Genomic DNA, 19833 nt, shown 5'->3' with positions numbered 1-19833 from the left:
TCTCTTTTACAGTTTTTAATTTAAAATTAGCTGTTCTCAGGGCACCTGGGTGGCTCAGGCAGTGAAGCATCCGACTTCGGCTCAGGTCATGATCTCATGGTTCATGGGTTCGAGCACCGTGTCGGGCTCTGTGCTGACAGCTCGGAGCCTGGAGCCTGCTTCGGATTCTGTGTCTCCCTCTCTCTCTGTGCCTCCCCTGCTGGCCCTCTGTCTCTGTCTCTCAAAAATGAATAAATGTTCATTTTTTTTTTTTTTTTTTTAATTTAAAATTAGCTGTTCTCAGAGCACCTGGGTGGCTCAGTCAGTTGAGCGCCTGACTCTTGATTGCGGCTCAGGAAGAAAGACTGAAGAACTTCCGGATTGGACCGGTTGGACTAAAGAGACATATCAGCTAAGTGCAGTTTATGCTTCTGCATTAGATCATTGGATAGCCAATTACATTAGGAGAGCAATTCGTGAAAACTGAACAGCTCCACGGCTTGCGTACCGTCACCCTGATAACTGCGCTGTGGTTACGCATCATGCTAACGTTAGGAAAACAGAGGTCAAGGGCGCATAGGGATGTTTCTGTACTATTTTTGCAAATTTTCAAAAATCTGAAATTACATCAAACTAAAACGTTAAGAGTAAAAGATATTTAAAATAATACTTGATGCTTCATAAAAACCCAAATGTCCATAAACGGTCTGTCACGAGGATCCATTGTCATATGTTTGTGCAACGGATGCTCTGTGGCATAAAAAATGTAACCACCACTGGTACACATCCTGTATGATTCCATTTATGTGACGTTCGAGAGCAGATGAAACTAAGTCCTGGTTGATGGAGGCAAAAGAGTGGTTCCCTGGGAGGGGGTGTTATTGCTCGGTGGGAGCCTGAGGGAGCCTTCTGACTTTCTGGAATTGTTCTCTACCCTCCTCTGGGCAGTAGTCACAGGGAGGGAGACACATAGTCAGATGCATCAAGTCGCACATTTACGATCCGTGTACTTACTATCCCAAGCTTATAATAAAGAACAAGGAAAACAAAAACAAAAGGAAGGTAATACTAAATGCTGACCATGGGCTAGCTGTCTTGGATTGCCGTTTGGAGCGATCATGGAGATACATTTTCCAGAAGGCCATTTGGCAGTAAGTGTGACAACTGAATTCAGCTTCTTCTGTGGTTCTCAGGAAATGATTCGCTATTTAGACTCCAGGTGAAGTACAAAGACAAACGCTGAAACAATCCAGATATGTGCGTCAGGAGTTTTTTTGACCACTGGAAAAAAAATTTAAATTCCTATCACCTATTGAATTATAACACAAGTCTGAAAAATCGCATAATTGAGGTATGTTCAGTAATGTGGGGAAATGTTCATGATGGTAGTAAAAAAAGCTAATTCCAAAATCGTATGCGTATGCGTATCCATAACTTACGCATTCTATATTTGCACAGAAATAAAAGGAAGCAAAACTCTAAGACATTAACATTTTTTCCCCCAGGTTGCAAAATTCATGCAGAATTTTTGTTTTCTTCTTTTTACTTTTTGGTATCTTCCGCTATTGCTAACATAAACACGAATTGCTTTAAGAGTTGACAATTATAAAGATCAATTTCAAGATATTTGATGTCTTCCTAGCCGAAAATCATCAAAAGATCAAAATTCAGAAAGAAGGGGGGGAAAAAAAACAACCCAACTTCTAACAGAGCCTCTTTTCACTTGTCATGTTTTTAACAAAATCTCTGATGTCTATTTCACGGCCACCTTTTAAGTCACCTTGTAAGAGAGGGTGATTTTTTTTTTTTTTTTTAACTGCCAAGAAATGTGTTCTCCACCAATGAGGTCCTGGACCCTCTGTTCCCAACGTTCTACCCCAGGGGGACTTCTATTCACCATAACCTGGTCTTCCTCTCAGCCACAGGAGTCCTTGCTTTGTGGGCTGTTTCCCATACAATTCTATGGCAACGAAGATTTTTGCCACGTGGAAAAATCAAAACATACCTGAAGATTACAGAGCGTGCATTTATTTCTCCTGCCGACACGATCACCAAAATAAGTGGCATTAACAAAAGCAAGAATGAATCTGACGGGTAGTTTTGTTGTATTAAACGAATGAGTGTAAAAATGCCAGTGAGCATCTGGGGACTTTGGGGCAATACTCAAAATGGTTCAAGGAAACCGTTACTCCCTTTTCCGCCCCCTCTCAAGATCTCAGGTGGTTATTTCCTTCCCCTTCCATCCACCCTGCCCTGCGCGTGAGGAATTGTTTTCTTCGATTCTTAAAACACTTTGCTGAGGAGTCCATATCGAGTTCAAAGCAGGAGTGAGAAGAAAATGTGCCTCATAGTCGTCACTGGATTTTTCAGTATCTCATTTTCTTCCTGTGTGGAATGTATCCCACCAGGCGAGGAGAATAATGAAGACCAGCGGAGGCCCCCGATTTTAGCATTTTCCTAGATTCCCAACACAGAAAGCAGCACTCTACATGTGTTGCCAGGAAACCGTGACAGTATTTTCTCCCAAGAAAATTCTGTGCCAAATAAAATGCAAAAGTGCCTTTGCTCAAGACGGAATTCTTATCAGGACAGCAGAGGGTTTAATAATTGACCAAAAACTGGAACAACGGGAGTGAAAGTGCTTTTGTTAAAAAACTTAAAACATGTTGACATCTTCATTATAAGTCAAGAAAATTAGAATTAGACGGGGCCTGCTGTCAACAGCTTTCCAAAACGTAGTAATGTAATCACAATTTTTTAAGCTGAGAAGTATTTTTACCATAACCAACGTCATGCAATACCTAAACTCCCCTCGCGGTGTCCAAACGAAGAAAGTAGACCAATTAAAAAGTTGTTCATTAATCAAAACCCTTTATCAGTTTCCTGGATAAAAAGGAAGGACCTGGCACTGAAAAAACAAAACAAAACAAAACAAAAACAAAAAAACCCATCATGCGAAAAGAAGACACAGCCAGGTAGTCAGGGATAAAACGAACCCAGCTGTCACAGGAGAGAGCAGGCTACCTCGTTTCTGCCGAGAAAGAGGTTGAGTGTAGCATACCCTTACCTACGTGCTTCGTTCGACAGGAAGTACGAAAGCACCTGCCATGTGCCAGGCCCATGTGAGGCCCTGGGGGTGCACAGGAGAAAGAGGGATCTGCCCCTTGCCACCACTCCCCCCCCCCCCACGCCCAACTACACAAAAAGGATAAAACTAATGATCTAATCGCAGTTATGGGCAAGTTGGCAAAGCAGTAGGGACCAGCACATTCTGCTTGCAAGGGAAGACCCACACCGGCCCCCTCCAGTGAGAGGAGTTTGTTACGTGAATTCTCAGGAAGGAAGGAAAGGCTTCTGGCAGCCACACAGCCAGTCTCTGTCCCTGAGGCCCCCCCGAGCCCTTCCATCCTGAAGGTCAACAGTCCCTCCAGCACCTGCCCTCAGAAGTGGCGCCCATCACACTCAAGCCTCAGCTTCCTGCTCCACTTGGGAGTTTTCTCTTCTGCTTCAACGCTTGCTGTGGGCTTTCTGCCCTCCTTGCGACCCTGGCTTCTGCTTTTCCACTGCTTTCTCTGTCTCGAGGCTTCTGCCATTGGCCTCCTCTTTCTCTCTGAAGTCCAGGACCACTCCACCATTTCTGTCCCTGCCTCTGGGTCTTGCATTCAGACTCCCTCAGGGAGCAATGAGATTGGCCCCATCAGTCACTCTCCAGGGTGCAGTGTCCCAACTCGGTGAGGTTCTCGCACCAGATCGTGTCATCAGATGCTGACCAGCCTATAGAAAGCTGCCAATGATTGGAGGGCTGCTCCCCAATCCAATCAGTTTGTGGCCATAATGATGGGGTTCCAGGATTAAAACTGCGGTATGAAAATTAGTAAAAGGAAACCTCCTTTGGAAAGAAACCCAGCGGCCAGCAGGGGGAGCCCTCACACCCCACCACTCCTCAGCCAATGGCAGACCCAACAGGAAGAGAAAGAAGTCTACCCCAGCCACAGGAAGAAAGGTTTTCTCCTTGCCCAGCAACAGCCCAGCCAGTGAGAGGCTGTCACAACTCAGCCAATGAAAAGCCATTATCCGACAAACTCGCCATTTATTCCAATGGACGTTTTGTTTGTAACGGCCCTCCCAACTTCCCCCTTCCCTCTACAAAAGAGCGTTCCTCTCCTCTCTTCCCAGGACTTGCCTTGGTTTTGCTGTAGTTTGCTTGTCCCGAATTGCAAGTCTTTGCTAATCCTGAATAAACCCATTTTTGTTGCAAAATGACTGACAGCAACCTAGGTCTTAAGAAACCATTAGTGGTCTCTTTCCTCCCGAGGAGGTTGTGGGTGAAGGTGATACTCGAGTTTCATGAAGAACCAACCCCACACAGATACCAAGGCTTGATTTCATGTTAGTGCCATGTCCCCCGTTACCATTTTTTTTTACTTAAAAAAATTTTTTTAATGTGTATTTTTGAGAGAAAGAGTGAGAGAGACGGAGTGTGAGTGGGAGAAGGGCAGAAAGAGAGAGAGAGACACAGAGTCCGAAGCAGGCTCCAGGCTCTGAGTTGTCTGGCAGGGGCTCGAACTCACAAACCGCGAGATCGTGACCTGAGCTGAAGTCAGACACTTAACCGACTGAGCCACCCAGGTGCCCCGCTGTTCCCCATTTTTTAAATGCTTCAGCACCAGGCCCCCTCGATAACCCCCACAGACATCACCATTCAATCCCCCACTCCTTCCCGTTAGGCACAGCGACACCCCAAGAGCCTTTCTTATCACCAGGTCCCAGTCCCCAGTTCTGATTGGGCACATGGCATGAAATCGATTTCCCATCCCCCTCGTCTACAGGATGAAGACCACATTCTGCAGAAGCCACCCTCAGGCTTCAGCCTGAAACTCTGGCTCTGGCTCTGGCCCCAGACGCCAGCTCGGAACACCATACCAATGTCTTCATGCAACCTGGGCTCGATGTTCTCCATCTGTCTTTCCGGGTCCGCTCTCCGCCTCTCTCCAGCGAGGCTGACCTATGTCGACTGCATCAGCCAGCCTCCCGATCTCCCCGGCTTCTGACTGAATTTGGTCCAAGGGAGACACTGGCAACATACGAGAGGGCGCATGGAGAGCGAGTTGGTAACAGATCTCCCCCACTCCTCCTGCCAGCCTGTGGCTGTGGTTCTCTACTAATGTTCTTGGCTCCTGTCAGGAGTCTCTCTCTCTGGCAGCTAAGCCCTCACCGGGTCTGAGCTTACCAGGACCTTGTCTTCTCCCCTTGCTTTTGGAGGCTGAAGTCATTTGCTCTGAGATGCTGTCCTCCCCTGTCGGTTTTTTCCCACACTGCCTACACTTTTTGTAAATGATCCCGTCTTTGAACTCCCTTCAATTGCCTTCCCTGTTTTTGAAAAAATTTGAAGAGACTTTAGTTTTTAGAGCAGTTTTCAATTTGCAAAAGGTTTCAATGATGCATTAAAAAAAATTTTTTACTTATTTTTGAGAGAGAGAGAGTGTGAGTGAGGGAGGGGCAGAGAGAGACGGAAACACAGAATCCAAAGCAGGCTCCAGGCTCTGAGCTGTTAGCACAGACCCCACTGTGGGGCTCGGACCCACAAACCGCAAGATCATGACCTGAGGCGAAGCGGACGTTTAACCAACGAAGCCACCCAGGAGCCCCAGATGCCTTTTTATTAACTAAATTCCATACTCTATCCAGACTTCCTTAGTTTTTACCTAACATCCTTTGTCTCTATTCCAGGGTTCCATCCAGGATACCACAATTACATTTAGTTTTCATGTGTTCTCCTGGCTAAGACACTGGTCACGCTTTCCTTGTTATCTACGACCTTGGCGATTTCGAAGAGTGCAGGCCAGCAATTTTGCAGAATGCCCCTCAGCTAGGGTTTGCCTGGTGTCTTTCTCATGATTACACGGAAAGAAGAACACACATGTGAAGTACCACTTCCGACATGTGTCAAGAGTGTATCATTTACCTACTTGCATCAAAACCACATTCTGTCAACAGGACTTGACCGCTGTTGACGTTAACACTGATTACTGGCCCACGTGGTGTCTGTCAGGTTTCCAGTCTGGAAAATTACTCCTTTCCCCGCTTCTTTTTCCCCCGTTGTACCCTGTGCAACTCACACTTAAGGGAAGTTACGTTTTTCCTCCTTGAAGGTGAAGTTGGACTTGTGGTGGGTTGTTGTTTTTTTTTTTAAGGTCAAATATACGTAACATAAAATTTCCCATTTTAACCATTTTTAAGGGTTTCTTTTTTTTTTAACGTTTATTTATTTTTGAGACAGAGAGAGAGACAGAGCATGAACAGGGGAGGGGCAGAGAGAGAGGGAGACACAGAATCTGAAACAGGCTCCAGGCTCTGAGCGGTCAGCACAGAGCCCGACGCGGGGCTTGAACTCACGGACCGTGAGATCGTGACCTGAGCTGAAGTCAGACGCTTAACCGACCGAGCCACCCAGGTGCCCCTGGGGTTTCAATCACCCTTTAATCTCTTGCCTGCTGGGAACCCAGGCTGAACGTGTCGCTCTTCAAGAATGACAACGTGTCTGAGTGTTTTATCATTTGAGATTTCCAGGTGAAGAAAAGAAATTCTCACCTTTTCAGCTGTTTGATTCCTACTGCACTTTTAGCCCCTATCAAGACTTCATGGGCCTCCCCAGGGATGGTGAGCCACTCCTGCTAGGGTCTCCCTGGCCACATATGTATCCTATTATTATGTTATCATCAGCCTATTATTATTATTATTATCAACTCATACCCAATTATTATTATTATTAGCCTACATATTCTATTCTGGTATTTTTTTTGCATCGCACCATTTTCTTTGTGGCTTTCCCAGGGCAGGAACTAGATCTCATTTATCTTTGTATCTTTAAGGCTGAGGACCACCCCAGAGACACAGTAGCTGCTCAAGAAATAAAGGAAGAAAAGATGGGATAGAAGCAGAAGGTGGCCTATTTTCTCCAAAGATTAAAGAGGGTGTTTATACCTGACAGTGGTGAGGGGGTGAGAAAATCCACACTCACCGTTACATATCTTAGAACACCTGTTCTGTGAGACAAGCTGGTGTTGAAAGGCATTATATGTGTATTTCCCCCCGGCAGTTCCACGTGCAGAAATTTGAATTAAGGAAATAATCAAAGACTGAACTCAGTCTTGGCAGTGATGTTTTTCTGGTTTCTTTCGTTTTTGGATTTGACACCAAAAACAAAAGCAACCAAAGCAAAAATAAACAAGTGGCACTACATCAAATTAAAAAGCTTCTGCACAGGGGCACCTGGGTGGCTCGTGGGTTAAGCATCTAACTCTTGGCTTCAGCTCAGGTCATGATCTCACAGTTTGTGAGATCGAGCCCTGCCCTGGGCCCCATGCTCCAGTGTGGAGCCTGCTTGGGATTCTCTCTCTTCCCCTACCCTGCTCTCCCTCCCCTGCCCTCAAAATATATAAACTAAAAAAACAAAATAAAATAAAAAAAAAACTTCTGCGTAGCAAAGGAAACCATTAACAAAATGAAAAGGCAACCTATCAAACGGGAGAAGACACTTGTAAATCACGTATCTGAGAAGGGGAATTAATATCCAAAATATACAAAGACCTCATACAACTCAATAATGATTGTTTTTCAAATACCGGGCAGAAGATCTGAAAGATCTTCCTTACAGTCCTCTGCCGTAGCAGCTGAGCTATCGAAGGGTACTGAAAAGACACTTTTCTAAAGAAGACATCCAGATGGCCAACGGACACATGAAAAGCTGCTCAGCGCTACTCGTCATCAGGGAAATGCAAACCAAAATCGCTAGGAGATACCACCTCATACCTGTTACAAAGGCCATTATCAAAAAGACAAGAAATGACAAGTGTTGGAAGGGATGTGGAGCAAAGGGAACCCTTGAGCACTGCTGGTAGGAATGTAAACTGGGGCAGCCACTACAGAAGCGACACGGGTGTTCCTCAAAAAATTAAAAATAGGGGCGCCTGGCTGGCTCAGTCAGTAGAGCATACAACTCTTGATCTCAGGGTTATGAGTTCGAGCCCTTCGCTGGGTGTAGAGACTCTTAAAAACAAAATCTTTAAAAACAATTAAAAACACAAATACAACATGATCTAGCAGTTCTATTTCTAAGTATTTATCTGAGGAAAAAAAAACACTAACTCCAGGGGCACCCGGGGGACTCAGTCAGTTAAGCATCTGACTTCCTTTCAGGTCACGATCTCACAGTCTGTGAGTTCGAGCCCCGCGTCAGGCTCTGTGCTGACAGCTCAGAGCCTGGAGCCTGCTGCGGATTCTGTGTCTCCCTCTCTCTCTGCGCATCCCCTGCCGCACGCTGTCTTTCTCAAAAATAAATGAACATTAAAGAAATTTTTAAAAAAAAGAAAAGAAAACACTAACTCCAAAAGATTTCAGCGTTATTTATAACAGCTGAGATTTGGAAATAACTTGAGTGTCTGTTGATGGATAAATGGATAAAGAAAATGTGCCACACACACACACACACACACACACACACACTGGAATATTTGGCCATAAAAAAGAAGGAAATCTTGCCATTTTGGAGAATATGGATGGAACTTCAGGGCATTATCTTAGTAAAATAAGTCAGAGAAAAACAAACACCATATGATCTCATTTACATATGAAATATGAAACAAACAAAAAACTTGAATTTATAGAAAAGAGAACAGACTGGTGGTTGCCAGAGGCAGTGGGGGTGGGGTGAGTGAAATGGGCGAAGGTGGTCACAAAATACAAACTTGAAGTCACAAAATAAATAAATCATGGGGATGTAATGTATGGCATGGTGACTACAGTTAATAATGTATATCTGAAAGTTGCTAAGAGAGTAGATCTTAAAAGTTCTCATCACAAGAAGAAACACTGCAATTACGCGTGATGATGGATATTAACTAGACCTGCTGTGATCATTTCACAATATTTACAAATATTGAATCATTCTGTTGCGCACCTGTAACTAATAGAACATTATGTGTCAACGACATCTCAATTTAAAAAGACAATCAAACAGGGGCACTGGGGCAGCTCAACTGGTTGAGCATCTGACTCTTAATTTTGGCTCAGGTCATGTTCCCAGGGTCTTGGGATCAAACTCACTATCTCTCTCTCTCTCTCTCTCTCTCCCTCTCTCCCTCTCTCCCTCTCTCCCTCTCTCCTCTCCTCTCCCATTGCCCTTCTCCCTCCTTTGCTCTCTAAAAATAAAAACATAAAATTAAATAAAAAAGACAAGGTATGTGGAAAGGTACTGGTACAAAGATGTTATTTTTAACGCAAAAACCAGACACAGCCTAAAAGCCCAGCAACAGGCTAACTAAATTATACTTTGACCATGCTATGGAGTAACACAGAGCTACGAAAAATGACGTTGAACATTTACTGAATGATTATCTTTGGGCAGTGGTATAATGGGCTTGGATTTAACTTCTTCTTGGTATTTTTCCAAGGTTTCTCACCTGAACCATGTCTGTAACTAGGAAAAAATGGTCGAAGGTTCCTTTTCAAAGGGGCTTTTACCATTTCAAACTGGAACATCAAAGATCATCCAAAGGTGAAGTTCGACCTGTTGGCCAGTTGAGTTTTAACCCAGCTAAAAGGTGGCAGCAACTTCGACCACTGCCTCCGGCATCACTATCCTCGTCCTGAGCACATTAAGGGTGGTCGGCCCCAGGAGAAGAGAAGTTGGAGCCTCCCATCTCTGTTTGCCAGTTTCTTCAGCCTCCACCTCTGACCTGGCCCCCGGACATGGGCTTTTTTTGCTTGTTTTTAAAGCTCCTCTAATCGGCGCTAATGGCCAGCCACAGGTGGAAACCCACGGTTCTGTTCCATTTTGCCCATTTGCAGATGCGGCCCAGAGAAGTTCCCTGAGTCACAGAGGCGGAGCCAGATCTAGGTGTCCTGATTCCTAAGATGGTTCTTTGCACGTTCGCAAGCCAGGAAAATCAAGGGTGGGTTTTCGTGGATTGATGCACCTGGAGGGCCCCAAAGGTTTCAAGAAGGAAATAGGAGTACAAAGACTTCCGTAAACAACGTATCTTCGATCCCTGCCTCAACCCAACTGGAAGACGATGTCTGCGCAAATAGTTATCAAAAAGTATTTATTGAGCACGGTACAATTTGGAAAGACCACTCCGGTCGAACAGGGTGACGGGGAACGGCACTGCACCGTCTATCTGAAGGCAACTGAGTTGAGTAAGCAGCGATGATAAAAAAAATAAAAATAAAAAAAAAAATCAAAATACCGTTATATCCACGCTGGCTTTATCACAGGAAAAAAAACCCACCAAAAACCCAAAACCAAAAGAACACCACAATTGTAACCAGGCGTTTGCCCTTCTACTCGGTCCCAGGATCCCTGCCTCTTGATCTTGGCTACTACCAAAGAGGTCCTCTTACAGTTACCCTTGCACACTGAGAGCAACGCGTTCTCTTTCCACCCAGCCTCTGCCCTGCTCCCAACCAGCCCCAACACCTCACACCGGCTCAATGAGGCAGATAAAATGAAACCCTGGAGTTTTTCCCTGGAAGGTGCATGGTGGAGAGAAGTTTAGACTCGGGAGTCAAAAGGTCTCACTGTGTGGACACCTGGGAAGTCCTCCATAAAGCATTTAACCTTCTAGGAGTCGGAACCTGTCTGTGAAAGTCATGACTACCAGGAAATCTCTGAGGTCCACTCTGACTTAGTCAATGACAGCTTTGTGCAAACCCGGCCCAGCCCCGGTTTGGAAAAGATGTAGTTAATCTTTAACTAACCAGTGCTATGGTGTTACAGGAGAATTTGTAAAGGAGGCCCTTAATCATTTCCACATTTGTCCTGTTTTAAGAATTAAAATAAATTCAGCAAACGTGGGAGGTGAGAAAAATTCGATTTGTTGCATTCTAAAGTCACCCAAATGAAAACACTTCTCCACTGTTTGAAGGACCTAAATCAGCGTCCAAGAGCTGCCTGCCTTCTAGGCTTGGTGGGGAAAAAACTCATTTTCAATATTTAGTCTTCAACTAAAAAAATCTTTCATATCTTATCTTGAATTTTTAGCTCTTCCTTTTTCATCATCTATAGTGAGTGCAGTCGTGTTTGGGATGGGAAGGGGACAACCCCTATCATTCTGTTCCCCGAAGCAAGAAGAGAGGTCTTTGCGAGAAATCTGCTTATCTTGCTTTTAAAAGGCAGGTTTAATTTTGCAGTCTGCACTCACGTATTCACAAAATTCACTGATCTCCCATGTGAAGAAAATAATGAGCACACCAGGCAAGTTTCCTGCATTCTGAGAGCTTATCACGCGCTGGAGACTGGCAATAATCAGCCACACAAAGGCATGTTTGCACAATGTGATACATGCTATAATGAAGAATCACAGGAAACAAAGAGAGCCTATAAGAGGGGGAGTGAGATTGGAAGGTGAGCAAAGGTGTCTCTTGAACTGACCTTTGAAGCTGAGGGATGAGTGGGACTGTTTGGAGAAAGGACAGGCAGCTGAGGCAGACCACGGGCTGGGTGGAGGCCAAAAGTCCCAGGGGTGGGGGGAGGGTGGAGAGCTGCTGGAGAGAAGTTTTCCAACCACCCCCTTAAGGTCCTATTAATTGCCCAGGGCAGGTGTCAATCATTTTCCTTTGGGAACTCTCCCTGGATTTGCAAAATACTAATCTTCCCAAGTCACCTGAAACAGACTCATCTTTAAAAACGTTCATTAACTTCTCAAATGCTCAAATGTATCAAATGCTCCTGTGGGGTATTTTTCCCCTCAACACAATGACCTCTTATCATGAACTTTTAGCTTCCTCTTAGTATTTCATGATCTATAGTAAGTGAAGTCATGTGTTGGGCAGGAAGGGGGACGCCCCTACTATGTGGCTGAGTGCCCCGGCTTTCTAAGCTGGTAGAAGACAATTCTCTGTAAGAAATCTGCTTGTTGCACTTAAAAAAATTTTTTTTAACGTTTATTCATTCTTTGAGAGACAGAACAGAGCTTGAGCAGGGGAGGGGCAGAGAGAGAGAGAGAGGAAGACAGAATCTGAAGCAGGCTCCAGGCTCTGAGCTGTCAGCACAGAGCCCGACGCGGGGCTCGAACTCATGAACTGTGAGATCATGACCTGAGCTGAAATTGGACCCTCAACCGACAGAGCCACCCAGGCACCCTGCTTATCTGGGTGCTTTTAAAGCACAAGAGGATCCTTGTCCAGAATTTAGTTTCCTCGCCAAAGGTAATGTTTCAAACAGTTTGAAAAGCACTAGTGGGAAAATGCACACGTCTTCAGCTTCCTGAATTCGAGAAACAGGGGAAGCGTGTGGGGAGAGAGCAACAAAAAGCAGTCTGTGCACCCACCTGTGTGTGTAAATGGCGTGCGTGTGTGTGTGTATAGAAAAAGCTGTGCCACATTTCCAGTACGTGACGGTTCTTCTCTCCTGATTCTGTCCTGTTTTTAAGACAAGGCAAAAGGAAAGGTGGGTGGGTCTCAAATTTATCTAAAAGTTACTAGATGTTGGGGCGCCTGGGTGGCTCAGTCAGTTAAATGTCTGACTCTTGGTTTTAGCTCAGGTCATGATCTCACGGTGTCGTGAGTTCTAGCCCTGCATTGGTCTCTGTACTGGCAGCACAGAGCCTACCTGGGATTCTCTCTCTCTCCCTCTGCTCCCCCTCCCACTCTGTCTCTGTCTCTTTCAAAATAAATAAGCTTAAAAAAATTTAAAAGTTATGGGGCGCCTGGGTGGCGCAGTCGGTTAAGCGTCCGACTTCAGCCAGGTCACGATCTCGCGGTCCGTGAGTTCGAGCCCCGCGTGGGGCTCTGGGCTGATGGCTCAGAGCCTGGAGCCTGTTTCTGATTCTGTGTCTCCCTCTCTCTCTCTGCCCCTCCCCCGTTCATGCTCTGTCTCTCTCTGTCCCAAAAATAAATAAACGTTGAGAAACATAAGGCAAGAAAAAAGAAAAAAAAAATTTAAAAGTTACTAGATGTCATGTGGGACCGAGAAGAAACAATTAAAAAGAAAAATTATAGAGGGTTTTTCTAGAATGGAATACACCCCCACCCTCTCCAATAAGTTTTGTAATTCGATGCTCACAATATCCCATCCCACATCGAAGCCAGGTTCTTCTTCAGTTACTAGATCTAGAAATCTACTCATAAATAAATGCCACCTTCCGGTCACCAAACCGGCTCCCCGCCCCCAAAAGTAGTTGCAATTGTAAATACATTGCTTCTTTCCTTGGCACCTTGTACCTCGCCCAGGGAAAGGGCAGCTTCTGTGGGTGCCCAGGGCAGGTCACCACAGCAGAGAGCCCCCCCACCGCCCCAGCATTTGCAGCTTCTGTGGTCCCTCCCGCCCGCCCGGAGTCTCTGTGCACTGCGCTGGCTCCCCGAAGCCGCAGTGGGTTGTATAACCACACTCTCCGAAAGCCTGGAGGGGAGCGCGGGGAGCCTTTTTTTCTTGACAGCATCTGTCAAAAGTCCCTGGTGCCAGTTAATAAGAGACCCACTCGGCAGGGCAGGGGTGGCGTCTCGGACCCCCTGTTGGTAGGGGGTGGGGGTTGTGGACCTCTCCAGGAGCGGTATTTAAACCTGAACTTCTGTCCTTCGAGCTGGAAATGCAGGGCAGCGAAGGGCACACGGAGCCCCTTGGGTGTGGACCAGAGAAGGGGGGATGGGAGGAAACTCATGAATCCCTGGGGTGGGGGCTGCGGGGTTCGCAGAATTTCTCTCCGGAGAAGCCTCTCGTGAAAATGTCAAGGACATCTCCCCTCCTCTTTCCCATTACGTAACTCTTACACATTTGGGAGGATATTCGCGAACATACATTTCACTTACGAAGGCAGAAAGTCTTTAGACTGCATCTAAAGCTCCTGGTGCATCTGATGTCAGAACAGACCTGGCCGCGACCTGGCCGCGTTAGAGGTGGCATCCTGGTGACCGGAGCCCCCCCTCCCTCCCCCCCCCATACCCGGCGCCGGGAGCCGGGTCGCCGCCCGGGATGGCGCTCGCGGGTCCCCGCGTCGCGGAGTCTGCAGGCCCAGCACGTCCGCAGGCTGCCCCCTCCCCCACCGCGGAGAACACCTGGCAGCGGTTACCTGCGGGGCCGAGACTCTCCGCAGCCCGTTGGCCGGCCCCCCGCCGCCCTTGCCGTTGGCGTCAGACAGATGCCCGAGCCCCAGCGCCCGCGCCGCGTCCTCGGCGGGGTCCGCGCCGTTCTCCGGGGGGCCTTCCTCCGGCGCCGGGAAGAGCCCGCAGCGGCGCTGGAAGCGAGCGACGAGCTGGGAATCCTGCAGGCTCCGCAGCAGCTCGGCCATGGTGAGCCCGGGGCCGCGCGCCGCCGCCGCCGCCGCCACGCCGATGCCCTCGGCTCGCACTGTCCCCGCCGCTCTCGCTCCAGCCGGGCCGGGCACTCCGGGCGGAGGGCGGGCGGGGCCCGGGGCGCCGGCCAACAGGTGCGCCGCTCGGGTCCTAGCGCCGCCCCGCGCGCGGGCGCCCAGGTGGCTGCCTCCACCTTGCGCGGGGCGCGTCCCGCCCTCCTTTCCCTCCCGGCGGGCTCGGACGGGCTCGGGCAGTCCCCGGCGTCCGGCCCGGTCGCTACTGGGCGGAGGCGCACAGGTGTCTCAACCGCACCCCTCTTCGCGCCCCCGCACCCCCAATCCCTTCGGGCCGGTGCAGACGTGCCACCTAATGGGAGCGGCCGAGCCCAGTGCGGACCTGAGCGGGTCCTTCCTGCCATGCGCGGGCTGATCCCGTAGTGACCCCACTTTCACTATTGAGCCCAAGGTGAGGTCGGACTTCCTTCCAGCTCCCTCACCCAGCCGCCTACTCCTGCCTTTCTTTGCCTGCTTCGCGCAAGAATGGGCCCCCTCAGGAAGGTGCCCAAGTTCTTCCCAAACTGATGCAACGTCTCCCCGAAGCCCGACCTCCTCGACCTTGCTCAAGAACGGAGGGAGTTGAAAGCACACCCTGAATCATCCTCCGAGTCCTTGCCCCTGCTCTTGTGATTTGGCAGTCGGTTCATGAGCACCTTCAGAGGGGGGTGGAGGAAACGCTGTTGTTTCTCGGTTTTCTGCATTGAGAAAGATGCTGCTGCCTCCCCCTTCTACTTTTTTCTGCTCTGCCTCTAATTACTTTAGGCAAGGGCGCTGGAGAGACGGAAGGAGATCTTTCGTGACCTTTAGACCCTGAGGGATCAAGGTGTAGGGCTGGGAGGAGGATTTGACATCTTGCTGCAGCTGAAGCCAGGCCTGCTTTAAGGATCCCAGCAGGAGAGAAGCAAAGGAAATGTCCTGCAGGTGGCCTTGGTTTGTCTTCCTCTTGCTAGAATCTCCTAGAAGCTCAGAGATTCCCCCCCCCCCCCCCACTGCGCCCGGGCCCCTGCACTTCCTCACATGGAGTGAGGTCAGTTAGGCCTAGCAGCTCAGTGTGCAACAAAAGTACAATCCTAGTCCTGCGTTCCGTTTACAGCCTCAGGCCCCGTGCCCCCTGGTAGCCATGCAAAGGCTTCTGAGTATTTAGTTGCACAAATGACTATGAACAAACACCTGCCGCTTTCCCATTCCTCCAGTTGTCCTTTTAGATCAGGAAGCCTTTGGGACGTAGAGTCCAAGGATGATTTGGTCTCCCTCATACCTCAGTTTCTGCTCTCCTTCCCCAGCCTGATGGAGAGCAAGATCAAGGTGGCAGAGAAAGCAGTGAAATTTGGGAGATACTTAACTTACAGAAGGCGCACAGGGCTGCTGTCACAAGCAGGTGGAGACGTCCGGTCCCGGAAGCAGAAGGCCCCTCTCCCCAACGTTGCTGTCATTTACAGCCACTGGGCCCAAAGCCTATAGTTTAGTTTTAAAGGCTAAAGTTGGAGTCGTCCGTGACCTGTTGTTTTTATGTGTTTAAAGAAACAGGTTTTCCCATGAAGACACTGGAGTGATGTATCTCTGCAATTTAATGCTTCAGTTTTCCTTTCCTCTCACTTAGAAAAAAGAAGCCAGGCGAGCACAACCCCTGTAACATAAAGCCAAAGAATTGTACGTTCACACAGTCTACTTTACCTCCTTGGAGGGCCGTGTGCTGGCTCTGGCTTCCAGTGACTTGTGATGTCACCGTGTGCCTCAGTCTTTTCCTGTGATAGAAGAATAACCCGCACCTCCTGTCTTACAAGGCTATTGTGAAAAAGCTTTAGAAGGCGACCGGGTGACATAGCATTGCATGTGCCAGAAACATTCAATTTAGGCAGGAATCTTCAGGAGGATTGGGCCCCGAACATCTCGAGGGACACTGAAAAGCTGGTGACTTCTGGCAGGGATCCGTATGCTTCCCCAGATCCTGTCTTCTAAGCACAGGCTGATGTCCTGACAATAAATTTCCCAGCCAATCTAACAAAAATCACCGTCTTCGAGAAGCGAAGTGGTAAACGGAAGGACTGTGCCAACATAACATCTAGTGGAGAAGTTACAGGGTAGCCTGAAGTCATGCGTATAAATAAATAAATTGGATGCAAGAAAAATAACCTGTAGCTTTTTGGACAGTTTAGCACTAGTCATGCCTGGGGGAAAAATTTTTGCTGTTTCTCCCCGCCCCACCCCTGGCCCGGGGCAGAAGTCAAGGTATTTGTACTTTGCTTCGTTGTGTATATAATAATTGCCAAGTGACATATTGTAAAGGAACGACGATGGATGTATTCATTAGAGCGAAGGTTAAACTGCTGTAAAAAAGAGACCCCAAAATCCAGTGGCTTAAAGAGCACAGCTATTTGATTTCCCTTTCATGTAACAGTTCCCAGGTGAGAGGTCTGGGTGTGGGAAGTTCTGCTTCATGATGCTACACAGTAACTCAGGTTCTTTTCATCTTATTGCTTCACTACCCCGTGGGACCAAGCCGAAGTTCACTGTCCTCCTCTGCATGATTGCAGCTGGGTTATGGGCACGTCTGAAATCCAGTGAATGTCCTAAACAGCAGTCTATGTTGCATCAGTAAGAACATCGGTACATGGCCGAAGACAGGCTTGGAAATGTCATCTTTAGAGGGCAGCTTATGTCCCGCTTAGACTATATTTCTGTGAAAGAAGAGAGGACAGATTTTTTTGGTGGATGGAAATCGAACCAATGTTGATTGAAATGTTGTGCAATATAAATCTATGTTATAATTCAACCCATGACCTGCTCGATTTTATCTAGGCAGTCTGTCTTTGATTTGACACATTCTAAATACTCATGGGCAGACAACAATTTTTTTAAAAAAAGAAAGCATTAAAAATAAGTAAATTCGGGGGCGCCTGGCTGGCGCAGTTGGTTAAGCGTCCGACTTCAGCCAGGTCACGATCTCGCGGTCCGTGAGTTCGAGCCCCGCGTCGGGCTCTGGGCTGATGGCTCAGAGCCTGGAGCCTGTTTCCGATTCTGTGTCTCCCTCTCTCTCTGCCCCTCCCCCGTTCATGCTCTGTCTCTCTCTGTCCCCAAAATAAATAAACGTTGAAAAAAAAATTAAAAAAAAAAATAAGTAAATTCGAAGGGAAAACTGTCATATCTTTATTGAATCAAAACAAGTGGGGCGCCCGGGTGGCTCAGTTGGTTAAGTGTCCGACTACAGCTCAGGTCATGATCTCTTGGTCTGTGAGTTCGAGCCCTGCATCAGGCTCTGTGCTGACAGCTCAGAGCCTGGAGCCTGTTTCAGATTCTGTGTCTCCCTCTCTCTGCCCTTCCCTGCTGTCTCTCTCTTTCTCTAAAACATAATAAACATTAAAAAAAATTAAAAAAAAAAAAAACAAATTAGAAGAACATGGTGTTAAAATGCCTTTTAAATGAAAAACTTTCGTAATGATTGCATTATTGCATTTTAAATTCTTTTAGAGTTCTCTCTCTACAGAGCAGGTCACTTCCAAATGGCAACTAGACCATTCAGTTTTCAACTTGGCAGTATTTCTTAGATCAAGACAGGTGGCCAGGGTTGGGATTGTATCTTGGTTATCCACAGCTGCATAACAAATTGTCCCACAAATAGTGGCTTAAAACAACAACATTTATTATCATGAAGTTTCTGTGGGTCAGGAATCCAAGGAACATCTTAACTGGGTCCTCTGGCTCTGGGTTTCTCACAAGGTTGCAGTCACCTCAAGGCTCAACTAAAGGTAGATCAGCTTCTAAAATCACTGAAGTGGTGGCTGGTAGATTTCCATTCTTTGTGGGCTATTGGCCAGGGGCCACCCTCTCTTCCTTGCCATACGGGTGTCTCCATGGGACAGCTCACAGCCCACCCACCAGCTCCCTTCCTTCCTTCTGAGAGAATCAGAGAAGACAAAGTAGCCATCTTTTATAATCAGATATTGGAGGTCATACACCGATATTCTATCATATTCTACTTATTAGAAGCAAGTCACTAGGTCCAGCCCACATTCAAGGAGAGAGGGCATAAGACAAAAGTGTGAATGGTAGGGTGTAGGGATTACCAGGATTCCATTTGGGAAGCTTCCCACTATAGGTTCTTCACATCTATGTTAATTTTCTAACTTCATACCTGCCATATCAGTCTTTATCATCCCTAACAAATATGATACATAGCCTTGGCCTCAAACAGTGTCCATCTGTTGCAGAAATAAGATACACGTACACAAAAAAATGTGCAATAATAGGAAACTTAGGCTATCCGAAGACCGATTACTAGTGAAAAACTACATATACCACAGCTGTAATTCTCAAATCTGGGATTAGAATTACCTCACAAATGTGCCAAAGTTACAGATGCCTTAAAACAATTGAAAGCAGAGGGGTGCCTGGGTGGCTCAGTGAGTTAAGCATCTGACTCTGGATTTCAGCTCAGGTCATGATCTCATAGTTTGTGAGTTTGAGCCCCACATTGTGGGGGGAACTCTCTCTCTCTCTCTCTCTCTCCCATTCTCTGCCCCAGCCCTGCTCACTCTCTCTCTAAGTAAGTAAACAAACAAAAACAATAAAAAAAAAAAAAAAAAAGACAACTGACGAGCACCCGTGTGGCTCAGTCAGTTAAGCATCTGACACCTGCTTGGGTCATGATCTCACGGTTTGTGGGTTTGAGCCCCGTGTTGGGCTCTGTGCTGACAGCTCAAAGCCCGGAACCTGCTTTGGATTCTGTGTCTCCCTCTCTCTGCCCCTCCCCCACTTATGCTCTCTGTCTCTCAGAAATAAACAAATGGTAAAAAAAAATTTTTTAAAGACAATTGAAAGCAAATATCATTAAGTTAGAAAACAGAAAAACAATGAAACTGATAAATCCAAAAATTGAATCTTTGGAAAAAAATCAACAAAATTGAAACACCATTAGCATAACAAAGAAAGAATAAAAGGAAAAACATGAAAGCTCAAAAGTAGAAATGCTAAGGAAAAATAATCATTAAAAGCAGAGGAAATTTGGAAAGTCCTTAGAAGGTACTTCACATGGCCCAATGCAAACAAATCTGAAAATGTAGGCGAAATAGGCAATTTTTTGATGTTTTTATTTATCTATTTTGACAGAGAGAGACAGAACATAAGTGCGGGAGGGGCAAAGAGAAAGGGAGACACAGAATCCAAAGCAGGCCCCAGGCTCTGAGCTGTCAGCACAGAACCCAATGCAGGGCTCAAACTCACGAACCTTGAGATCATGACCTGAGCCGAAGTCGGACACTTAACCGACTGAGCCACCCAGGCGCCCCCGAAACAGACAATTTTTAAAAAAAATTTTTTTTTAACATTTATTTATTTTTGAGACAGAGAGAGACACAGCATGAACGGGAGAGGGGCAGAGAGAGAGGGAGACACAGAATCGGAAGCAGGCTCTAGGCTCTGAGCCATCAGCCCAGAGCCCGACGCGGGGCTCGAACCCGCGGACCGCGAGATCGTGACCTGAGCTGAAGTCGGATGCTTAACCGACTGAGCC

General features: G+C 47.0%; 1 protein-coding gene across 5 annotated transcripts in view; it reads right to left on the bottom strand.

Moving 5' to 3' along the window:
- SGPP2 (sphingosine-1-phosphate phosphatase 2) overlaps positions 1-14508 on the bottom strand; it is a 108524-nt gene extending 94016 nt beyond the window's left edge. Inside the window, exons 1-2 of one of the 5 annotated variants that reach the window (XM_045481438.1) lie at positions 13786-13896; positions 5210-5349 (exon numbers count right to left, since the gene is read on the bottom strand). Coding sequence is in view for 1 of the 5 variants with exons in the window: in XM_045481436.1 (XP_045337392.1) it covers positions 14046-14264 (219 nt within the window). In the remaining 4 variants the exon portion in view is untranslated. Of the gene's footprint in view, positions 1-5209; positions 5350-13774; positions 13900-14045 lie in introns of those variants that run through there. The other 4 variants (XM_045481439.1, XM_045481436.1, XM_045481440.1 and 1 more) reach the window with 4 other exon arrangements.
- Positions 14509-19833: the final 5325 nt, after the last annotated feature.

The sequence above is a fragment of the Leopardus geoffroyi genome, chromosome C1, assembly GCF_018350155.1.
Source record: "Leopardus geoffroyi isolate Oge1 chromosome C1, O.geoffroyi_Oge1_pat1.0, whole genome shotgun sequence".
NCBI classification, from domain to species: domain Eukaryota; kingdom Metazoa; phylum Chordata; class Mammalia; order Carnivora; family Felidae; genus Leopardus; species Leopardus geoffroyi.
This window is presented reverse-complemented; position numbering and strand designations above follow the sequence as displayed.